This window comes from Centroberyx affinis, unplaced genomic scaffold (assembly GCF_046629955.1).
Source record: "Centroberyx affinis isolate AG114_WGS23_722 - 3 ecotype Tasmania unplaced genomic scaffold, CSIRO-AGI_Caff_v1 ptg000641l_1, whole genome shotgun sequence".
Taxonomy (NCBI): Eukaryota; Metazoa; Chordata; class Actinopteri; order Beryciformes; family Berycidae; genus Centroberyx; species Centroberyx affinis.
This window is the reverse complement of record NW_027279267.1, coordinates 256127-273868: the sequence shown is the minus strand read 5'-3', so window position 1 is coordinate 273868 and position 17742 is coordinate 256127. Positions and strand designations below refer to the sequence as shown.

At 41.8% G+C, this 17742-nt stretch overlaps 1 protein-coding gene across 1 annotated transcript in view; it reads left to right on the top strand.

Annotated features, from left to right (window-relative positions):
* Positions 1–17742, top strand: part of camsap2a (calmodulin regulated spectrin-associated protein family, member 2a) — an 82921-nt gene that overhangs the window by 6075 nt on the left and 59104 nt on the right. The window contains exon 2 of the mRNA XM_071518887.1: positions 183–442. Within this exon, the coding sequence (XP_071374988.1) occupies positions 183–442 (260 nt within the window). The remainder of the gene's footprint in view (positions 1–182; positions 443–17742) is intronic.

Sequence of the window (17742 nt, the reverse complement as noted above, 5' to 3'; positions counted from 1 at the left end):
TGAGAGACAAAATCAAATGGGGGTCTGTGCCCCTAATGTGTACTAAATTAGGGGTCCTTGATATGAAAAAGCTTGAGAATCACTGCTCTAGGGTCATAGGAATGTTTCACGCTCTACCCATTGAACAATACTGGTGCAGATGTAAAATTCTTGAATCCCTCTTTCTCCCCTCCACCATACAGACAGCGTCCCGGCAGACCTGAGGGACCCCTTCTACACCGACCAGTACGAGCAGGAGCACCTGAAGCCGCCCGTGACGAGCCTCCTCCTGTCTGCAGACCTGTACTGCCGGGCCGGCAGCCTCATCCTGAAGAGCGACGCCGCCAAGCCGCTGCTGGGCCACGACGCCGTCATCCAGGCTCTGGCCCAGCGGGGACTCTACATCACCGACCAGGAGCGACTCGTCACAGAGAGGGACCTGCGCAAGAGGCCTCTCCAGATGGTAAGAGATGGGGGGGGGGGGGGGGGATTTTGTGTGCTGGCTGTTACAGATACATTTGGACATATTCCTTTATCCATCATTTTGTTTTTCCATACTTGAGACAATAAAACTCGCCCTCCCCGCCTCAGTCGGTCAAGTTCCCGCCCCGACGCCTGTCACTCATCTTGATGAGCTGTCTACCTTGAAATGGCATCTAGTTCAAGTTCAAGTTCGTTTATTTCCATTTGTCACAAGCACGTCTCCAAGGACTTTACAGAGATTGAGCCTAACTAGATCTAACTAATCAACAATCAATTGTAGAACATCGTAGACTGATGTAAGAGGAGTCTCCACGGGCGTTGAAGAAGCAGACGGCAAACACAGCAGCACCTTTATAGCCACAACCCAGTCCTATGGGCAGAAATATGTGTCACTAGAAACTGAATTATTTATATCTGAATTTGAATTGCTCAACTTGAATAATTGCATTAAAAAACTGAATTTGAATCACATAATTTGAATTTGTATTGTTTAACTTGAATAATTGCATTGAAAAACAGAATCTCAATAGCATAATTTGAAATTGAATTTATTAGTTTGAAACTGAATTCCAATAAACTTGAAACTGAATGTAATATTATGAAATTGAATTCATTTGCTCTGAAACTGTATTCATTTCTCACAATTCAAATTCAGTTCTCGTAATTCAAATTCAGTTCTTGCAATTCAATTTCAGTTTACTGAGACACACATCCTGGTCGTTGAGGAAGAGCAATCGAGTGCAGATTCACAGAACTCCTTTTCGGGCCAATCAGCACCTACTGTATTTTTTTGACCATTTCCTTCACTCCCATTGATCCATGGACTTGTTACACATTGAAGAATGTTTCTTTCGATCATGGATGAGGCTGGGACTGATGCCGCTCAGCTCGGAGTATCGTGTCCAGAGAACTGAAGGGATCTGGAATTTTCGGGCCAAAAAACGTGAAAAGGAGTTCTGTGAATGTGACCAGTCCCCCCCAAAGCCAATGGTATACGACCCAAAACATCACAAACGTTATTGAAAAGCCAGTTCCAGGCTAACATGGGGATTTAGGCATGAACACACGTCAAAAATATTGTAGCTTTAAAAGTGAGGTGCTAGCTAAGCCTTGGAATGTACTTGAGTTGAATATAATGAAAAGACTTTTGACAAAGTGCAACCTGATTTGTAGGCCAGGGTGAATGTTATTTAGGCGGATTTCTCAGACCTTTGCCTCTGAGGAAAAACCCTGCAGCCTCTTGTGATTTGGACATTGCTGTAGTCAAAATTAAAATTTTTATTGTTTTTGTTGGTTATCGCCATCTTCGTTTAGGTTTTTGTTTCGGTGAATAAACACACCTTTTTTTGGCTTCCCCTACCCCGGGTCTTTCCATATCCTTCTGACTCACTCAGTCTCGCTGTCATTAATCATCTCGGTGAGAAAAAGTCCCATAGTGTCGGTTTCTTATTATTGGCAGGAACCTGAACGGTGGTGGGGTTCCTGAGAATCGCTGGACAGTGTCATGCCATTTCATTTTAGGACTCTCTCTCACGAGCGGAGTGGGAAGCAGGGTGTGACATCACCACCGGCCACCGGCCAAATTAACACCCAATTATCACCAGCCACCAGCCGCAGGGTGTGACTGATCAGTCCGTCCACTCTATCAGCCACTTTGGCTGGCAACCAACCATCGTCCAGAAGTCCTTTTGTATTCTGACAATAGAATTGGCTGGTAAAATAATCAGAGGCCAGTTAATTTTGGGATTTACCAGCCACTGTGGCTTGTAGACAAAACACAGTTAACAGTTTTGTGAGCATCAGGTTATTATTATGTCATGGCGGTCATCACCATGTAGGCAATTATCCAACTCTCTATTTTAGTGTATTCCCAAGAGTCGTTGTGGAATTTGAACCCAGTCCATTTGTCATCATCTTTGATTTTGTTTTGCTTGACAGCCTCAGTGACTTTCCTCTTTCCTCATTCCCTGAGGCCGGTTTCATGCTCATAATGCTCCCTTTCCTCATTCCCTCTCGCCTGTCTTTTAACATTTTTTGAAGAGGCAAGTTTACTGGGAACACAGTTGCAGGAAGAGGAAGGGTTACACACATTCACATACTCACACGCTTGTACACCACAAATACAATGGCATTGGCTTGCCACAATGTAAACAGTTTACAATTGTTACAAAATGCAAAAAAATATAATTTCAATGGAGAGCTTGTGAAATTGTGATGGTCAAGCCGTCTCATTTGTGATTACTACAGCAGAATAAAATGTAGCTGATATTTTTTACATTTTTATATTGTGATATATTGAATTTTGATATATTGTCCCATCCCTGAGTATTACTCATTGACTTCACCCACAGGAGCCTGTCTGGGGATTCAAACCGGTTCTTGTGACAACCTCACTGTTCAGACCTTCAGGCTCCTCCTGCCCCGTGTCTTCCTGTCCTGACTAGAACCTTGCTTGTGTTGTATTAAAATCTCATGTGTACGTCGCTTTGGATAAAAGTGAAATTGTAATTGTTAATTGTCATCTCTCTCTATCTTGATAGCTCATCTGTGTCCTGTGTTGGAGCTCAGCTCAGTACAGAGGTGACTTTGCAGGCTGCCTATTGAGTGAGAGTGAGGGATCCTCATTATTTCCAGTCGATGTCTCAATAGGAGGCTTTTATTGCTTGAGTGCAACGGCAATTGAGAAGTGATTAGCACACAGTGTGCCGCTATGCCTGCAGTCTGTTTGAAGAGTCTCGCTGGTTTTAATTTCTTGATGATGCTAATTTAAAAGTTATTTAAAGTTTTGTTGGGATTTGCACTTCATACAAGTAAAAAGTATTGTCTGATCTCACAAATAATATCGCATTCAAATCACATCATTTAAATTTATATAAAGTGGAATTTGATGCTGATTTTTCTTATGTAAGCGTTTCTGTTTGGCGCTTTGGAATACATATGAGTCAGCTTTTTTGATACTAAAGCCTGACTATAAGCCCATACAGGCAGTTCAGGAGCCATGTTATTAAACAAATTAACATTGTACTACACTCCCGAAACTAGCAGTGATTTGTCATGAACCCAGCTTGCTGCCTCGTTCTCATATCTGCGTTGTGCATGCATGTGTGTTTGCGTGTGTGTATGTCTATGTGTGTTTGTGCTCATGTGTGTACATGTGTGTGTCCATGGGTTCTCTAGCGTTTTAACCCAGCAGCACCCACAGCTAGTGCCGTGAACCTGAGGGATTCTGATGGATTACTGTCTGTCAGGAGGATTACATTTTTTTCTTTGGACATTTTTCCACAACATTTCCCACTTACAGTAGTTTCTACATTCTTTACAAAACATTTTGACATTTTGAGTTGAATGAGGATTTTACTCTGAAGGGTTTTTGCCAGAGAGCGACAGTGTTTCTGTGTTAGTGTGTTCGTTGCAAATGTGAAAGAGACCTGGCAGAGGAGTGTGAAACTCATCCTTCCATTTTACTTCCCTCTCTCCTTCTATCCTCTATCCCTCCTTTCCTCTCTCCCTCTATCTTAAGTAAGTAAAATTGTATTTATCTAGCACATTTCCTACACAGGGAAACTCAATGTGCTTCACATAAAAGCAAGCTTAAACAAGGAAAACAGTACAAATGGTAAAAATACATATATGCATATATACTGTATATAGACATTCTCCCTGTCTTCCTTCCCCACTTCTCTCCCTCCTTCCTTCCTTCCTTCCCTTCCTCTGCTCTCCTTCCCTCCTTCCCCTCCTTCCTTTCTTCCATCCATCTTCCATTCCTTTCCCCCTTTCCTCTATTCTTCCCACCCTCCCCCTCATCCATCCTCTTTCTATCCTTATTTCCCTCCCTCACCTTCCCACCTCCTTCTCTACCTCCTTCCCTCCTCCCTCCCTCAACCCCCCTGTGTCCCTCCCTCTTTCCCTCCCTCCATTCTTACTTCCCTCCTCCCTCCTTCCATCCATCGTCCTTCCTTTACTCCTCCTTCCATCCTTTTCCTCCATTCCTCCTTCACTTCCTCTATCCTTCTTCCCTCCTTCCCACACACCCTTGCACTCTCTCTCCTTCCATCCCTCCTCAACACATCTGTCTCCCTCCCTCCATTCCTCATTGTTTTCCTGCCTCCTTCCCTTCCATCCTCCATCCCTCCTCCCCCTACCTCCCTCCATCTTCCCACCATCTATCTTCTTCCCCACTGCTTTAATAATTATAGCAGCGTTGAAGGTTCGGCTCGGCTCACATGCAGATATTTCACACATTTTATAGATCAAAGGTGAATCATTACTGGCACTACATCGAGGCAGCACAATTAAAGACATCTTGATTCATTGTATATAGAAAGAAGTCTGCATAGTCAAGTTGTGATCAATGCTGAGGGTTTTACTCGTAGTAACAGATTAAAGCTGTTAGATGGAGATTTCTCACAGTTTGCCTTGAATCAACTTAATGAGATTTACGAAAACGACTGATATTGTTCCCTATCAGGACGTTACACACTATGAGACGCACAGTTTATGCGTGAAGAGTGTTGCCTGCTGCAGCGATGAAATGTCAGCTCAGGAGGCGGGTCGTCTATTATTTAAGACGAAGACTTTCTTTTTTTTTTCAAGATTCAAGGTTGACGAGTCGATCGGGACAAGCTGTCCGGGTGGAACTGTGCGTGGGGGCGGGATATCTGCAAGGGGGGGAGGGGGGAAGATTTACTGAAAAGACATCGGGGTGGACATTGTGTGGCGGTTTGGTCTAAATGGTTTGAAAGACCGTCTTATAACATAAATGTCACAGGTTTGATTCCTGCGGCTGCCACAGTCTCCTTGAGCAAGACACTGAGCACCTACCTGCTGCACTCAGCTAAATGCAGTGAAATGTAATGAAATGCTGTTGCATGACATTTTAAGCAAAGAGAAGGATTTTCTTTACGCCAGCAGTTTGGATCAGTTATCGGAAATTTTCAGAATAAGCAACTTTAGGATATTTTTTTAGGATGATGTTTGAGATGGTTTTGAGCAGGTCAGAATCCACAGCAGTTTTCAGTGCTGCTGATGTCTGCTCAGAGTATGTTTTTGCACGAGTTGCGATGTCTTACATAAGGACATATGTCATGTTTGAGCACATTTAGTCACATTTTCACCAGGCTGGCAAATCAGCTCTCTCTGCATTGCAGTCTCTCTCTCTCTCTCTCTCTCTCTCTCTCTCTCTCTCTGTCACTTTTCTGCCCCCTCATCCTTCTTTCTTTGGCTCTGTGATGGATTCACACATGTGAAGACGCAGGATCCAAATTGCAGTTGCCGCCCACCCAGTCGCCTACACACATTCTGTATTGCTGACACTCTCCCCCACCTGTAGTGCTCGCAGAGAGAGAGAAAGATGTGAAGGTGGGCGGAGGATCTGGAAATATTATTATAGCGTTGCACATTATAGCCCACATGAGGCGCGGACGTGAGCATGATGATAGCTAAAGTCATTACCAAAAGGCATTAATTGCTGACATTGATGTACTATGTTCTCGTTTTGGGTTCTTTTCAACAGGGCTGGGTATCAGCACTGATCTCCCGATTCGAATCACAATGTTTTGATTCAATATTGATTTGTTTCAATATTGATTCAATTAGGGTTACTTCAGTTGCAATACCAACACTGGTTAGGTATGAAAGAAATGATCTTAGAATTAATGCTGTGAACTGCACAGGGAATATGGTGCATTACAAAAAATGTTAATGTTTAACATTGACAGTTGGAGGAGGGGAGGCCCGCTACAAATAACGTTAAGAACTGAAAAAAGACATAGATTAAAAGATCGATCTCTGGATTTTAAGAATTGATATCAGATTGTCCAAATAAAAATTGCAATTAATCAGATAATCAATATTTTTAGCCAGCCTCACTTTTCAAAGTGTCGGTACACGGTACAAAGCTTTGTCCAGGGTGACTCAATGGAAATTCTGGGATACATTACTTACGTTTTTCAGTGAAGAATTAATCCAAAAAACATAATCAACAATTACAATTATAACAATTAAATGAATAAATAAAATGTGCCAAGTAAACACATTTCATCGCATGCTTTCCAGACTGTTTTCATGCAGCTGTGGTCAGGAAGGAACCTCCATCATATCAGAGGTGGACGACATATCCGATATTTAATAAAGAGCCAATAACGGTTTGATATATGGACAAACCAATATAAAACCAATCCAAACCCTAGAACCATGGAGAAGTTATGCTGAGGAGCATGAAAAACACCTCTGCCATCCCCCAAGGTCCATTTTGCGGTTGTGAGATCATTTGTCTCTTGTGGTCTGATGCATAATAGATGATGGCTGTTTGTGTGTTTATTGAAACCACCATCTAGACAAAAGCATGTCTAGATGGTGGACATAAATGAATTCCGTGTGTGTGTGTGTGTGTGTGTGTATGTGTGTGAGTGTGTATGTGTGTGTGTGTGTGTGTGCATCCCTGAGTATGTGGGTATCTGAGGACATAATTGCCCGTGGTTGAGTGGGATTGAAGTGGTACCAGCAGGCCGGTTGCTATACAGACTATAGGTGGTTAATGGAAACTGTGCTTTGCATTCAGGAGTCTTTGTTAATGCCAAGATAAAGGTTGAAGAAGGGAGAAAGATGACAGAGAGACTGAAGAACTCTTGTTTTCCACAGAAGAGTTTATTACCAAAATGCTATAGATACATTATGGCGGAAAGAAACATAACCTGAAGTCATGTTTAAGTGTCAGTTTTCTCAGTGAAGGACTCAAGTTACCCCTTTGGAACAAAACTCCCCACGTAAACTTGGATGGAACTGGATCACACAAATAGAGCATCAGCTTCTTTATCAAGGTGCAAATGACAAATGCTTTTTCAAACACTCAGTGCACTGCCTTTGTACAGGAATTTAAATATCCTCCCTTCCCGAGGCTTTAGTGCTTCCACAGGATAACAACAATGGGGATGTATTGTAGATATAAATGTCCAAAAATATGTATGTCTAGATTTATCTTGGAACAAAACTCCCAGCTTCTTTGACCATCGTCAATGTTCTTCCAAACCATGTTATTCAAAAACTCAGCCTTGACTGTCATATCTTTAATATTTAATAAGGCTGAGGTAAATAGGTCACGTTCCTGCCAGCAGATTTGAATATTCTGTATAAATCAGGCTCTTATAAGTATTTCCTGCTCTCGTGCTATCACCGCTGCACACTGTGAATACTGTGAGTGGTCGGCACAGGACCTAATATGGCTTCTGAGCTGCTGTACAGCAGTTGGATATATGGGGGCAGAGGTGTGTGTATGACAGGGAGTGTATGTCATAATAAGAGCCATAAAACAGGCAGGTTTATAGTCGCACTAATGTAAGAGAATGCTTTCAAATCCCACATTAATGGCAAATGCCCAGCTAACGTTTATGAGAAGGGATTTATTTTGTAGCTTTGATTGGAGCCATGCTGCTTTAGGGGGATAGAAGCAAGAAATAAAACACCAAACCTAGCTTTAGAGTCATTTTATGCAAAAATTTGGATGTTTTATTGTTACATTTAGTGTGATTCTTCACAGCCATGGCAAATGAATTACCAACTACAGGAAACAATCCCAAAACGCAAGGGGTTTATGGGTAGAAGGAGACAGATGATGTTCCTCATGCTTGGAAAGCTGAGCCGAACAAAATTAAGTCTGGACTGATCATATTCAGCTATTTCTTCACATGTTCTTACCTGGAATGAACTCCAGAGAAGAAGCGCGCAGACAAAGTTATAGGAACTGGAATCAGATTTGTATTGACTCCCCTGCTGCCAAAACCTCTAACCTGGCAAGATGACAGGTTCACCAAAACTCTGTCCAATAAACAAGCTGCTTGCGAGTCCATGTAACTTTTGTTTACAAGCCTCGGTTTGGGTTTAATTGCACAGTGTGAACCTAAACGAACGAAATACAAAAATGCAACAAAGTAAACTTTTCCACTCTGGTTTGGACCAAAGAAAACTAATGCCGCTTTTCCACCGCATGGTACCGGCTCGACTCGACTCGACTGTACTTGCGTCGAGGCGAGTTGAGCCGGTACCATGCGATGGAAAAGTGGCAGAACTGTAGGTGTGATCGCACTCAACTCAGCTGGCTTTCAACTGATGCTGCTACAGCAACTTACAATGACTGGACAGTTAGGTGTTTGGTGTCTTGTTTAAGGACTCATCCACTGGACACATGTGCTGCTGCAGGGATCAAAGCTGTGACCTTTCATCTGTGGGACGGTCTCTGTAAAGACTAGCCCACCCTGTTCCAGTTATCATGACAAATGGAGGCATCCTATTGTGTCGCCTGTTTGCACGCTTGCTGAAAACAAAGTTGTTGACAATGAGCGAGGCAACGCAGCTGTTGGGCAAAATGGTTGCTTCTCGATAGCAAGTGGAGTGTGCAGCATAATACTGTGGGTAATTTCTGAAGCAAAGAGGGTAAAGAGGAAACAGCAGATGAACAGAGCAGCCTTCCACAAGTAACACTGATGAAGGGAAATAAATGGCCTGATGAGTAATTAGAGAAGAACAGGCTCAGTTCTTCTTTATAATTATATCTAGGTTGTTGGAGCTTCTGAATAGCAATCTGTGGATAAAGACTTCAAGACAGCATTTAGAATTGAATACAATAGAATATAATGCAAAACTAAAATACAAAACAACACAATTTAAAACATGAAGAGAAGAGAAGAGAAGAAAGTGGCATAAATTTAGCTTTGTACTACGTCTTCTGGCAGAAGTATGTGGAGTTGGAACACTGTAAGTAAACAGTTTAATCTGTCGGGTATCAGCATTTTCATTTTGCCTCATGGCATCGAGGCACCAGATGCAATCTTGATGGATCTGGAGAATTTGATGCAAATGGATGTTTCCCTAATCAGCTTTTTCTTTCTGCCTGCCTGCCAAACCATTTAGGGACCACAAATACCAAAAAGGAAATAAGGCATGCAACTTTCCTGATAGTTTGTGGATTCTAATTTGATTTCTCAAATGAATTCAATCAATCAATCAGCTGCAGTTGCAACATCTTCCTGGTTTCCTCATGAAGTCTAATGCTGTGTTCATGTCAAATGGGAACAAATTGAAACTACTTGGCGGTTAAAAGCAAACCTTGGAAGTGTTCTCGCCGTTGAACTGGTTTGAAGCCGTCCAACCTTGTTTTCTGTTGAATTTGGTTGCTCTTTATCATCTTTTTGACATTTAACACTCATGAACTTGGTGAATGATACATCTGAGTTCATGTTTTACTTCAAACACCGTAATGTCAGCCACAAATGAAAAATCCAGTGAGTAGCAGTAGTGTGTCAGAGTGTGATTATAAAATGACTACTGTGCTGAAAATAATTTGTTTTGATCATTTTACTTAAAATGAATCTGTCATTCTTTACACTTGACTACAGGTATTTCCTTGTTTGTGACGTCAGACTTAAAGAAGTCAAAGAAATTGGAGTCCATCAGCAAAACCCAAGTTCACAATTAGTATTTGCCACCTGAAAGCTGACAGGAATGGTGTAGGAAGACTGTATCTACCTGCTTTCCCATATGACATCTTTGATCTATGATGAGCAAGACAAGAAACCTTTTTCTCTCTATAGGCAGCAGTAGCTTGTTAATGCCAAATTCCAAGTGACACTTTCATTGTTTTACCTGGAAATTAGGCTAGATGTTTAGAATAGAGCAGAACCTCCAACTGATGGTTGCTACCTGCCAAAGTGTTTGTTGGAGTTGACAAATTCACCAGCCACAGCCTAATTTTACCAGCATATGGCTGGTGGCTGGTTTTAATTTCCTTCCCTGCTGAGATGGAGAGGTTTCTCATTTGAGCCACGCAGTGCCAGGTCTGAGTGTAAATATTGGCCCACTTCTCCCCTGTGGTGGAACACAGTGATGAAGGCTCCATTTTACAGCAATACACATGCTGTACGCTGTGTGTATTACTTACTAAATATGCTGTTAGCTTTACATTCATTTAGCTGCAGTGGCCCACAGCTGGAATAATGTAAATTAAATGCAAACTCATCTGGTAGTAACCCACCAGATTCTTGTTTATTTTTATTTTGTCTCCATCTTTGTTGTTCAGCCTCATTGCTGTGGTGTTTCTGCGCTGCACATCCCAGAGATCACCTGTCAATCAAACAGTGTGGGCAGAGCTTGGATTTTCTGTAGGTGGCGCTCTTTTCTTTGTCTGTTCAGCCATGGTGGCTATCACTGCACATGCTAACTACCCAGTTCTTCTTTTTATTTACTTGTGACAATCGGGAAATGTAAAACGCATCCTCTGTGCGGCAGTGGATTTTTCCCTTGAAAGACCTACCAGAATACTTTCAAATCTCACCTTAACAACAAGTGCTGAGTGCTAACAAAAATGTGAAGGGGATTTAGTTACAGAATTAAAGTAGCTCTAATAGTATTTGACCCAGGTCTCCTGCTGAAGTGAAAGTGCAGGCGGTCTAATAAGTGAGGATCAGAATCAGAATCAGAATGATTCAAATTTGCCAAGTGCAACAGGCGCACAAGAAAGTTGACCTGGTTAATTGTGCTGACACATTACAAGACAGCTGGACAATGCAGGACTGACACACTAGGAGCAGGACAGAGCGTAACAGGAGCTCACATGTAGTGCAGACAGGGCGTACTGTGTGACACTACAAGTACAAGTATACATGTATACTTGATGGGCCATCACACCTTGTAGCAACCGATAATGTAATAACTGCTGGATAATGTAATAGCTTGTCAAAATGTAATAAAATGTCCTTTTAAATAGGTTGAAAATGTAGAAAACCTGTTAATATAATACATTGCTGGATAATGTAATAACATCATATTATTGCTATAACCAGTGATTATGACTAACTGTGAGCTGTTCCAGTCTTCTTATTCTTACGACTCATCACATTATTAGCCTTTTCTGGTACATTTTCTGTTTGTACTGTGGGAATTGAGCACGTTTGTCAAAAGTGTTGTTAGTTTCTATTTGAAAATCAATTAAAACATTTGAATAATAACCACGTTATTAGTCAATACTATTATTACATCATCAGTTAAAAGTATGTCATGAAGTGAAAGTCATGATTTTAGTTATTACGTTATGCAGCAGTTAGTGCATTATCAGTTGCTACATTTCTAAATTGTAAAAAGAAGTCAATGTCATTTGTGATCATTGTAAGTAAATTTAATCTCTTATATTTTGGGGAAGGAGGATTTCCGCCTGCATTGAGATGAATGAAAGTAAAGCATTAGTCTGCATTCATTTTCATGTGCACCGGAATTCTCTGCATTATGTGTTGGATATGGCAAAATTGCTGCTACACAGTCATCATATATCCATGTTAGCACTAGATAAAGAATGCTTATTAATTTAGTTTTTAATTGATTCATCAATCCATGTATACAGGGGATGAATAGAGGTGAATGCACTTCTTCCTGCCCTCTTTCTCTCTCTCTCTGTCTCTGTCTCTCTCTCTCTCTCTCTGTTCGACTCCCTCTCTCCCGCTGCCTTCCATCCCAACCCCTATTGAGCAGGCGCTGCGTTTCCATGGTTACACTCCAGCAGGCAGGGTGTGTGTGTGTATGTGTGGGTGGGTGGGAGAGCGGGGGTGCTTTCGCTTGCGTATGTGCAATGTGTACTGTATGTGTATGATTGTGTGTATATGTGGAGCTAGCGTGTGTGTGTGTGTGTGTGTGTGTGTGTGTGTAGTGGGGGGTTGTAGTAGTGATGAGCATTGCCAAGCTCTGAGGCAGAGAATGAAGGGTTGAATTCATACAAGCAGGCATACGGCATATCTAAGCCCCTGCATTACACACACACACACACACACACACACACACACACACGTGAGCTGAGGTACAGAAAGCTCCCTAACCTGAGCGCCAGGCAGAGAGAGAAAAAAAAAAAAAAAAAAGATACTTCCCAGGCCAGGATCAAACCAGCTTCGTCTCTCCTCATCCTCTCCCTCTGCACTTGATCTGAGGAACAAAGCCGGGCCGGAGCAGCAGGGCGGAAGAGAAGGGAAGAGAAGGGAAGGGAAGGGAAGCCCGTCCAAGTCTTCTCTGTCCTCCTCGGCCTCGGCGAAGACGCGGCCAATGTGTTTCGACTCGTTGCCGGCGGCGACTCTCAGGCAGCGCGGTATGGATGGGCGAGCAGCGGGCGCATCACAAGATGTTCTGAGTCCTGAACATCGCTCTGTACTGTGCCGGCTACGCTTCCACGGATATGGCTTTTTTATGAGATCATTTTTTCGGGCCATTGTTGCCTTTAATTAGATAGCTGGAAGTAGAGAGAGACAGGAAATATTGGGTGACATGCGGCAAAGGTCCTGGGCCGGATTTGAACACAGGACCTTAGTCCATATGTAGAGGAAAAAATAAAAACAACTCCAAGCCACTCTCCTCTGTATAAAGTTAAAAAGCCTTTATTATTCTTGGCTATATAAAATATATAAATATATAAAATAGCCAAGAATAATAAAGGCAGAGGAGAGTGCCTTGGATTTGTTTTTATTTTTCCACTCCTGATATCAATATTTTTAGATTGAGATTGAAAGTTTTTAGATTGAAGCTGTTATAGCCTTGAAGCTGCGATAGCCAATATTTTGCGCTGATATTCTGTACTGTATATTTAAATTTGAACATTTTCATGCCAAACATTTAAAAAAAAAAGTAGTCAGTGTTTCCCACAGAGTTTTATTCTTGGCAGGAGGCTATAGAAAGATCACCGCACACTCAACTACTATCTTTGCTCGAGGCCAAAATAAATCAAAGTAGGGGAGCAGAGGAACAAAACTTCTGCACACTTGTGCACCATGCGAGTTTCTTTATTTAACCAAGCTTTCGGTCTAGTTGGCCTTCATCAGGGCATGCAGCACCTTCTTGGCAGGATGGAAAAACCTCTGAAACAGCATTTAGAGCATCACAGAGCACTATTTCAGCCTATGCTAATGAAATTCTCAGGTGGATTAACAGCTCCTTAAGGCAGCTTTCATTGCGGGTTTTACAGACTGTGACCCCTGAAGCTGCTCGAGTAAAATCAAATCCCCTCCTCCATCATATCGGCAGTGGGCAGAACTGACTGGTCAATATCTCAGTTTTATTGCATAGTCAATATTGGCCCCATGTATCAGCAAACCGCTGTGTCAGTATAACCCTAGTGCAGGCCCTCTGCAGCTACTGCTGTAGCGTACTGTATGAATCTGAAGCAGCTGCTGTCGTTGTTTTAGTTTTCTAAAAAATCTTTGGTGCTCAGCCTCACTGCTGTGGTGTTTCTGCGCTTCACTTCCCAGAGATCACCTGTCAATCAAACAATGTGTCCAGTACTGTGAAGTCTTTTTCCTTTGATTTTCTGTTGATGCAGTTTGAGTTTCTCTTTTCTTTGTCTGTTCAGCCATGGTGGCTATCGCTATGGCTATTTTTTCCTGGAAAGACCTACCAGACACTGGGTGTTTAGAGCAGCGAATGTAAAAGCTTTCATGAACTGGATATAGGTTGAATCACTATTGTGTTATATCAGTCGGCTATAGAGAGTAGCAAAAAGGATGTTTATTTATACAAAAATGTTGTGGGTTACTTTAAAAAGAATGTCTACAAAAGCATTTTCTCTGTTTCCTCAGTCTTTTCATTCCCAGTGCGTCTCATATTTGACTGTCAGATCGGCCACAGATGTAAACAAACATGCTGGCAGCCATAGATATTAAATTCTGATTTCTGTCTCCATCAGTAACAACAAAACGAAGAAAGGAGGATATGAGTCCATCTAGCCTGCAGCTGCATTGACCTTCAACCTCATAGCGTTTCATCTGCTGATCTGGCATCAGCCCAGAGCCTCACAGTTTCCAAACCGACCTACATTCATCTTGCGGGGCATTCAGGTGTTTTTTCGGCTGGAAGTAAAAACCTCTGAGGCTGACTTCAGCCATCTTAAGAATGCCTGCCTCTCTGCCCTCAGCCCTGAACAAACAGCAGCCTGTTTATCTAGAGGCCTTTAAAGAGTCAAGAGAGGAGGGAAAATATAAGTTTCCTTAACAGCTGATATGACTCCTCAGTTCAGTAGCCAAAGACCAGAATTGTTTATTAGTTAGGTACTTATTAACCTATCAGTGTTATGTTTGTCACACTGCAAAAGATATCCATCTAAGCAAGTTATTTAATGTAATGCTTAGTGTAGAAGTCAGATTTTTCTCGGTATAAGTGAGTGCCAGTGGGGCGAGAAGAATTCACTTCTAATGCAAATCCATTTGTTTTAAGATAATTGTTTTTTACCCAAGTGACATAATCTAGATACTTGAGGAGTGATGTGCCTTGTTTTGAGAACATTTTTCAAGCAACTGAAGCTACTTTGGAAACAAGTGAAATTGTCTCACCACACTGGCAGATTTCCTCATTTGTTTGAAGAAGATCCGATTTTTTTACACTCAATCTGAGATTATATCACTTGTTAATAATTTCAGTCAGTGTTGCAGCCATACCTGTAGAAACAGCAGATGGAAAAATACAATTAAAGGCCACCTAGGTTTTGAAGCATGTTCAGGAGTATTAAATGCTATATCTGTGATCCACTGTAAGCTTATTATATTAACAGATAGAAAAAAACCCATGTCATTTTCTCATTAGAGTGTAGAGCTGAGGATTTGGTGGCAGTTCATTCACTGGTTACAGTCTGAAAAGATTTCATTCACCTGATTCTCCTTGACAAAGGGAAGGATCACACTTAATCCCTAATGAATTTATGTTGCTACAAATTATGTGCAGATTATGTGCAGAGCTTTACACACGGATGGTTCAAATGGAGATTAAATTAAAATTGCTTATCCATCAGCATCGATTCCCAAGTCAGTGTCAAGTCTTGAGGCACAAGTCCCAAATCAAGTCCCAAGACTAAATGTAGATTACCAAGTCAAGTCCAAGTCAAATCCATGTCATTAATGTCAAGTCTCAAGTCTAAATGTCAAGTCAGAACAAATCAAGAGTCCAGTATCAATTTTATCAATCTTCAAGATTTTATCAATTTTATAGAAAACTAAATATCTAGGACTTTTTAATGCAACGTGGTTTTAATAGGATAAAAACTTGGTAAGAACATCATGAGTTTGCTTTCTATAATCAGTTTCAACTTCAATAAATTCAATCATTCCATACAAATTCAGAAAACAGAATTTAAATTTAGTCGTCTGCTGGAACAAATCTCATCACTTTCAATCTGAGTCATTTACACAAACACAAGATCTCAAGTCAAGACTTTAGAAACCTTTTCAAGTCATCAGAGTACAAGTCAAAGTCTCAGGTCTTCTCTTCATGCATCAAGTCAAGTCTCTAGCAATTAAAATTGTGACTCAAGTCTGACTCAAATCCAAGTCATGTGATTCCAGTCCAAGTCATGTGACTTAATTTGCCATCTCTGCTGCTTGCTCATTGGAATTCACTCTGGATAAGAGCACCAGCTAAATGTCCAAAATGTAAATTTCCCTTCAGAAATATACCAAATGCTAAAACCAAACACACTTTTACCCCTTATTCCATGCAGTGTACAGTCTCTTTTGAAATGTGATTTGGAGGATTTAGAGTACAAGCGCATCCCCAGGGTGGGTCAGCGCTGGAAGTGCGGCGCTGTGACGGCTGGCAGCCATGACCCGGCCCCGGATAGTGTGCTAAGGTTAGCGTTGAGGTTTCCATGTAATTGCTAGGTTGGATTTGGAATAGATGGAGGGGGGGGGGAAGGTACGCTGCTTTAAAGCTCCATTCCCACAGCTAATGCCAGACCTCAGAGTTGGTATTTTGTGCGTCCAAAAGTGTGTGGGCATGTGTGTGATTGTGTGTGTGTGTGTGCGTGTGGCCGTATGTATTCCCGCCTGCCCACTCGCAGACTGGGCAAGCTGTCAAAGAAGCAATATTATCCCTCTGTTTCAAAAGAGAAGAGAGTGCAGGGGAAACGACAAAGGAGAGAGAAAAAGACACACAGAGAGAGGGAGAGGAAGATTGAGATTACAGGAAGATTTCTGATGACCGCGAAGGAATTTGTCCAATATCGAATTGCAGTTCTGTGTCGTTCCAACAGTCGTCTATGGGAAATGCAGTATTACCTGCTTGACCGGTGACTCATCAGCTGTGCTTATTGGCAAGAGGCACGCTTCAATTATGATTTTCTTTTTCTCCTCCTCTGTCAGTCTATTTTGGGATGCTCCTTCGGGATGCTCAGTTTTACAGCGGGGCTAAGTCACATATCATGTAGTTGCAATGTTGGGAGTTTGAGTCAGATCTCAAACAGCATTAACAAGTAAATCTTGTTTGTTATATTCTTCTTTGAGTACCAGATGGGTGGGGTTTACCGCATCAGGACGATTTAGTTTGCATCAGGTAACTTGCCAATCACAGAAAAGTATCCTAAGTTGACTCTCAAAAATACTTTCCTGTGATTGCTTGAACATTCTGGCACTCGTTGTGTTGCCATGCAGCAAACCCCACCCATCTGGCAACCAAGAAGGATAAAACAAACTATAAAAAGACCAGCTCTTAAACTTTGTGGTATGTCATCATCTCTCCCTTTCTCCCATCTTCCCTGATTCTCTTGACTATATTATGAAAGGAAGTAAAATGGCTAGAAAATATAAAAAAGAGTTCAAACCTCTCAATAAGAGGCTCAGCCTTTTTTCTTCTACTTATCTGTACTTATGGTGACCTTCAAAAGAGACCAGAGAGAGGCACAGTTGAGTGCTTTTCCTTGTCTGGCTGAGTTGGCGTGAAGTTACCTGAAGCTAGACAGACTCCATTTTTAGACATCTGCCCCAGCAAGGAGCCTCTGGCCTGGACAGAAGAGCTGTAATCCTAAAAACAGACTGCATTTCAATATTACATCACCTTTTAGCGAACGTTGAATCACTGCGGGTTTCCTGACTCCTGAAGCGGTCCGGGGGACTGCAATGCAGAGAGCTGAGGATCTAGGTTTGTTCGGTGTGTGCTTGTTTTCTTCAGGCAAAAGTTTATTCCAAAAAACTTTGAGGATTATTATAACTGAACAATGAAGCAATGCGGTTAAATAAGGACAGGCACAAGCTGATCATTAGCCGTGACCCAGAGGAGGCTCTTAAAGCTTCAGCCTAATGGAAAAGATATTAGTTTATTACTTCAGTTCAGATCAGCTCATTTTTACAGTGATAAAACATTGACTTCTCTCATATATTAGTGTGACATTGTGTGTTTCTGCTGTGACTGTTGAGTTTCCCTCTGGGATAAAGTCTCTGTCTATCTGAGTATTCTGATCAGGTTAGGGTTAGGTAGTACCGAAGTATGCATAGGCAT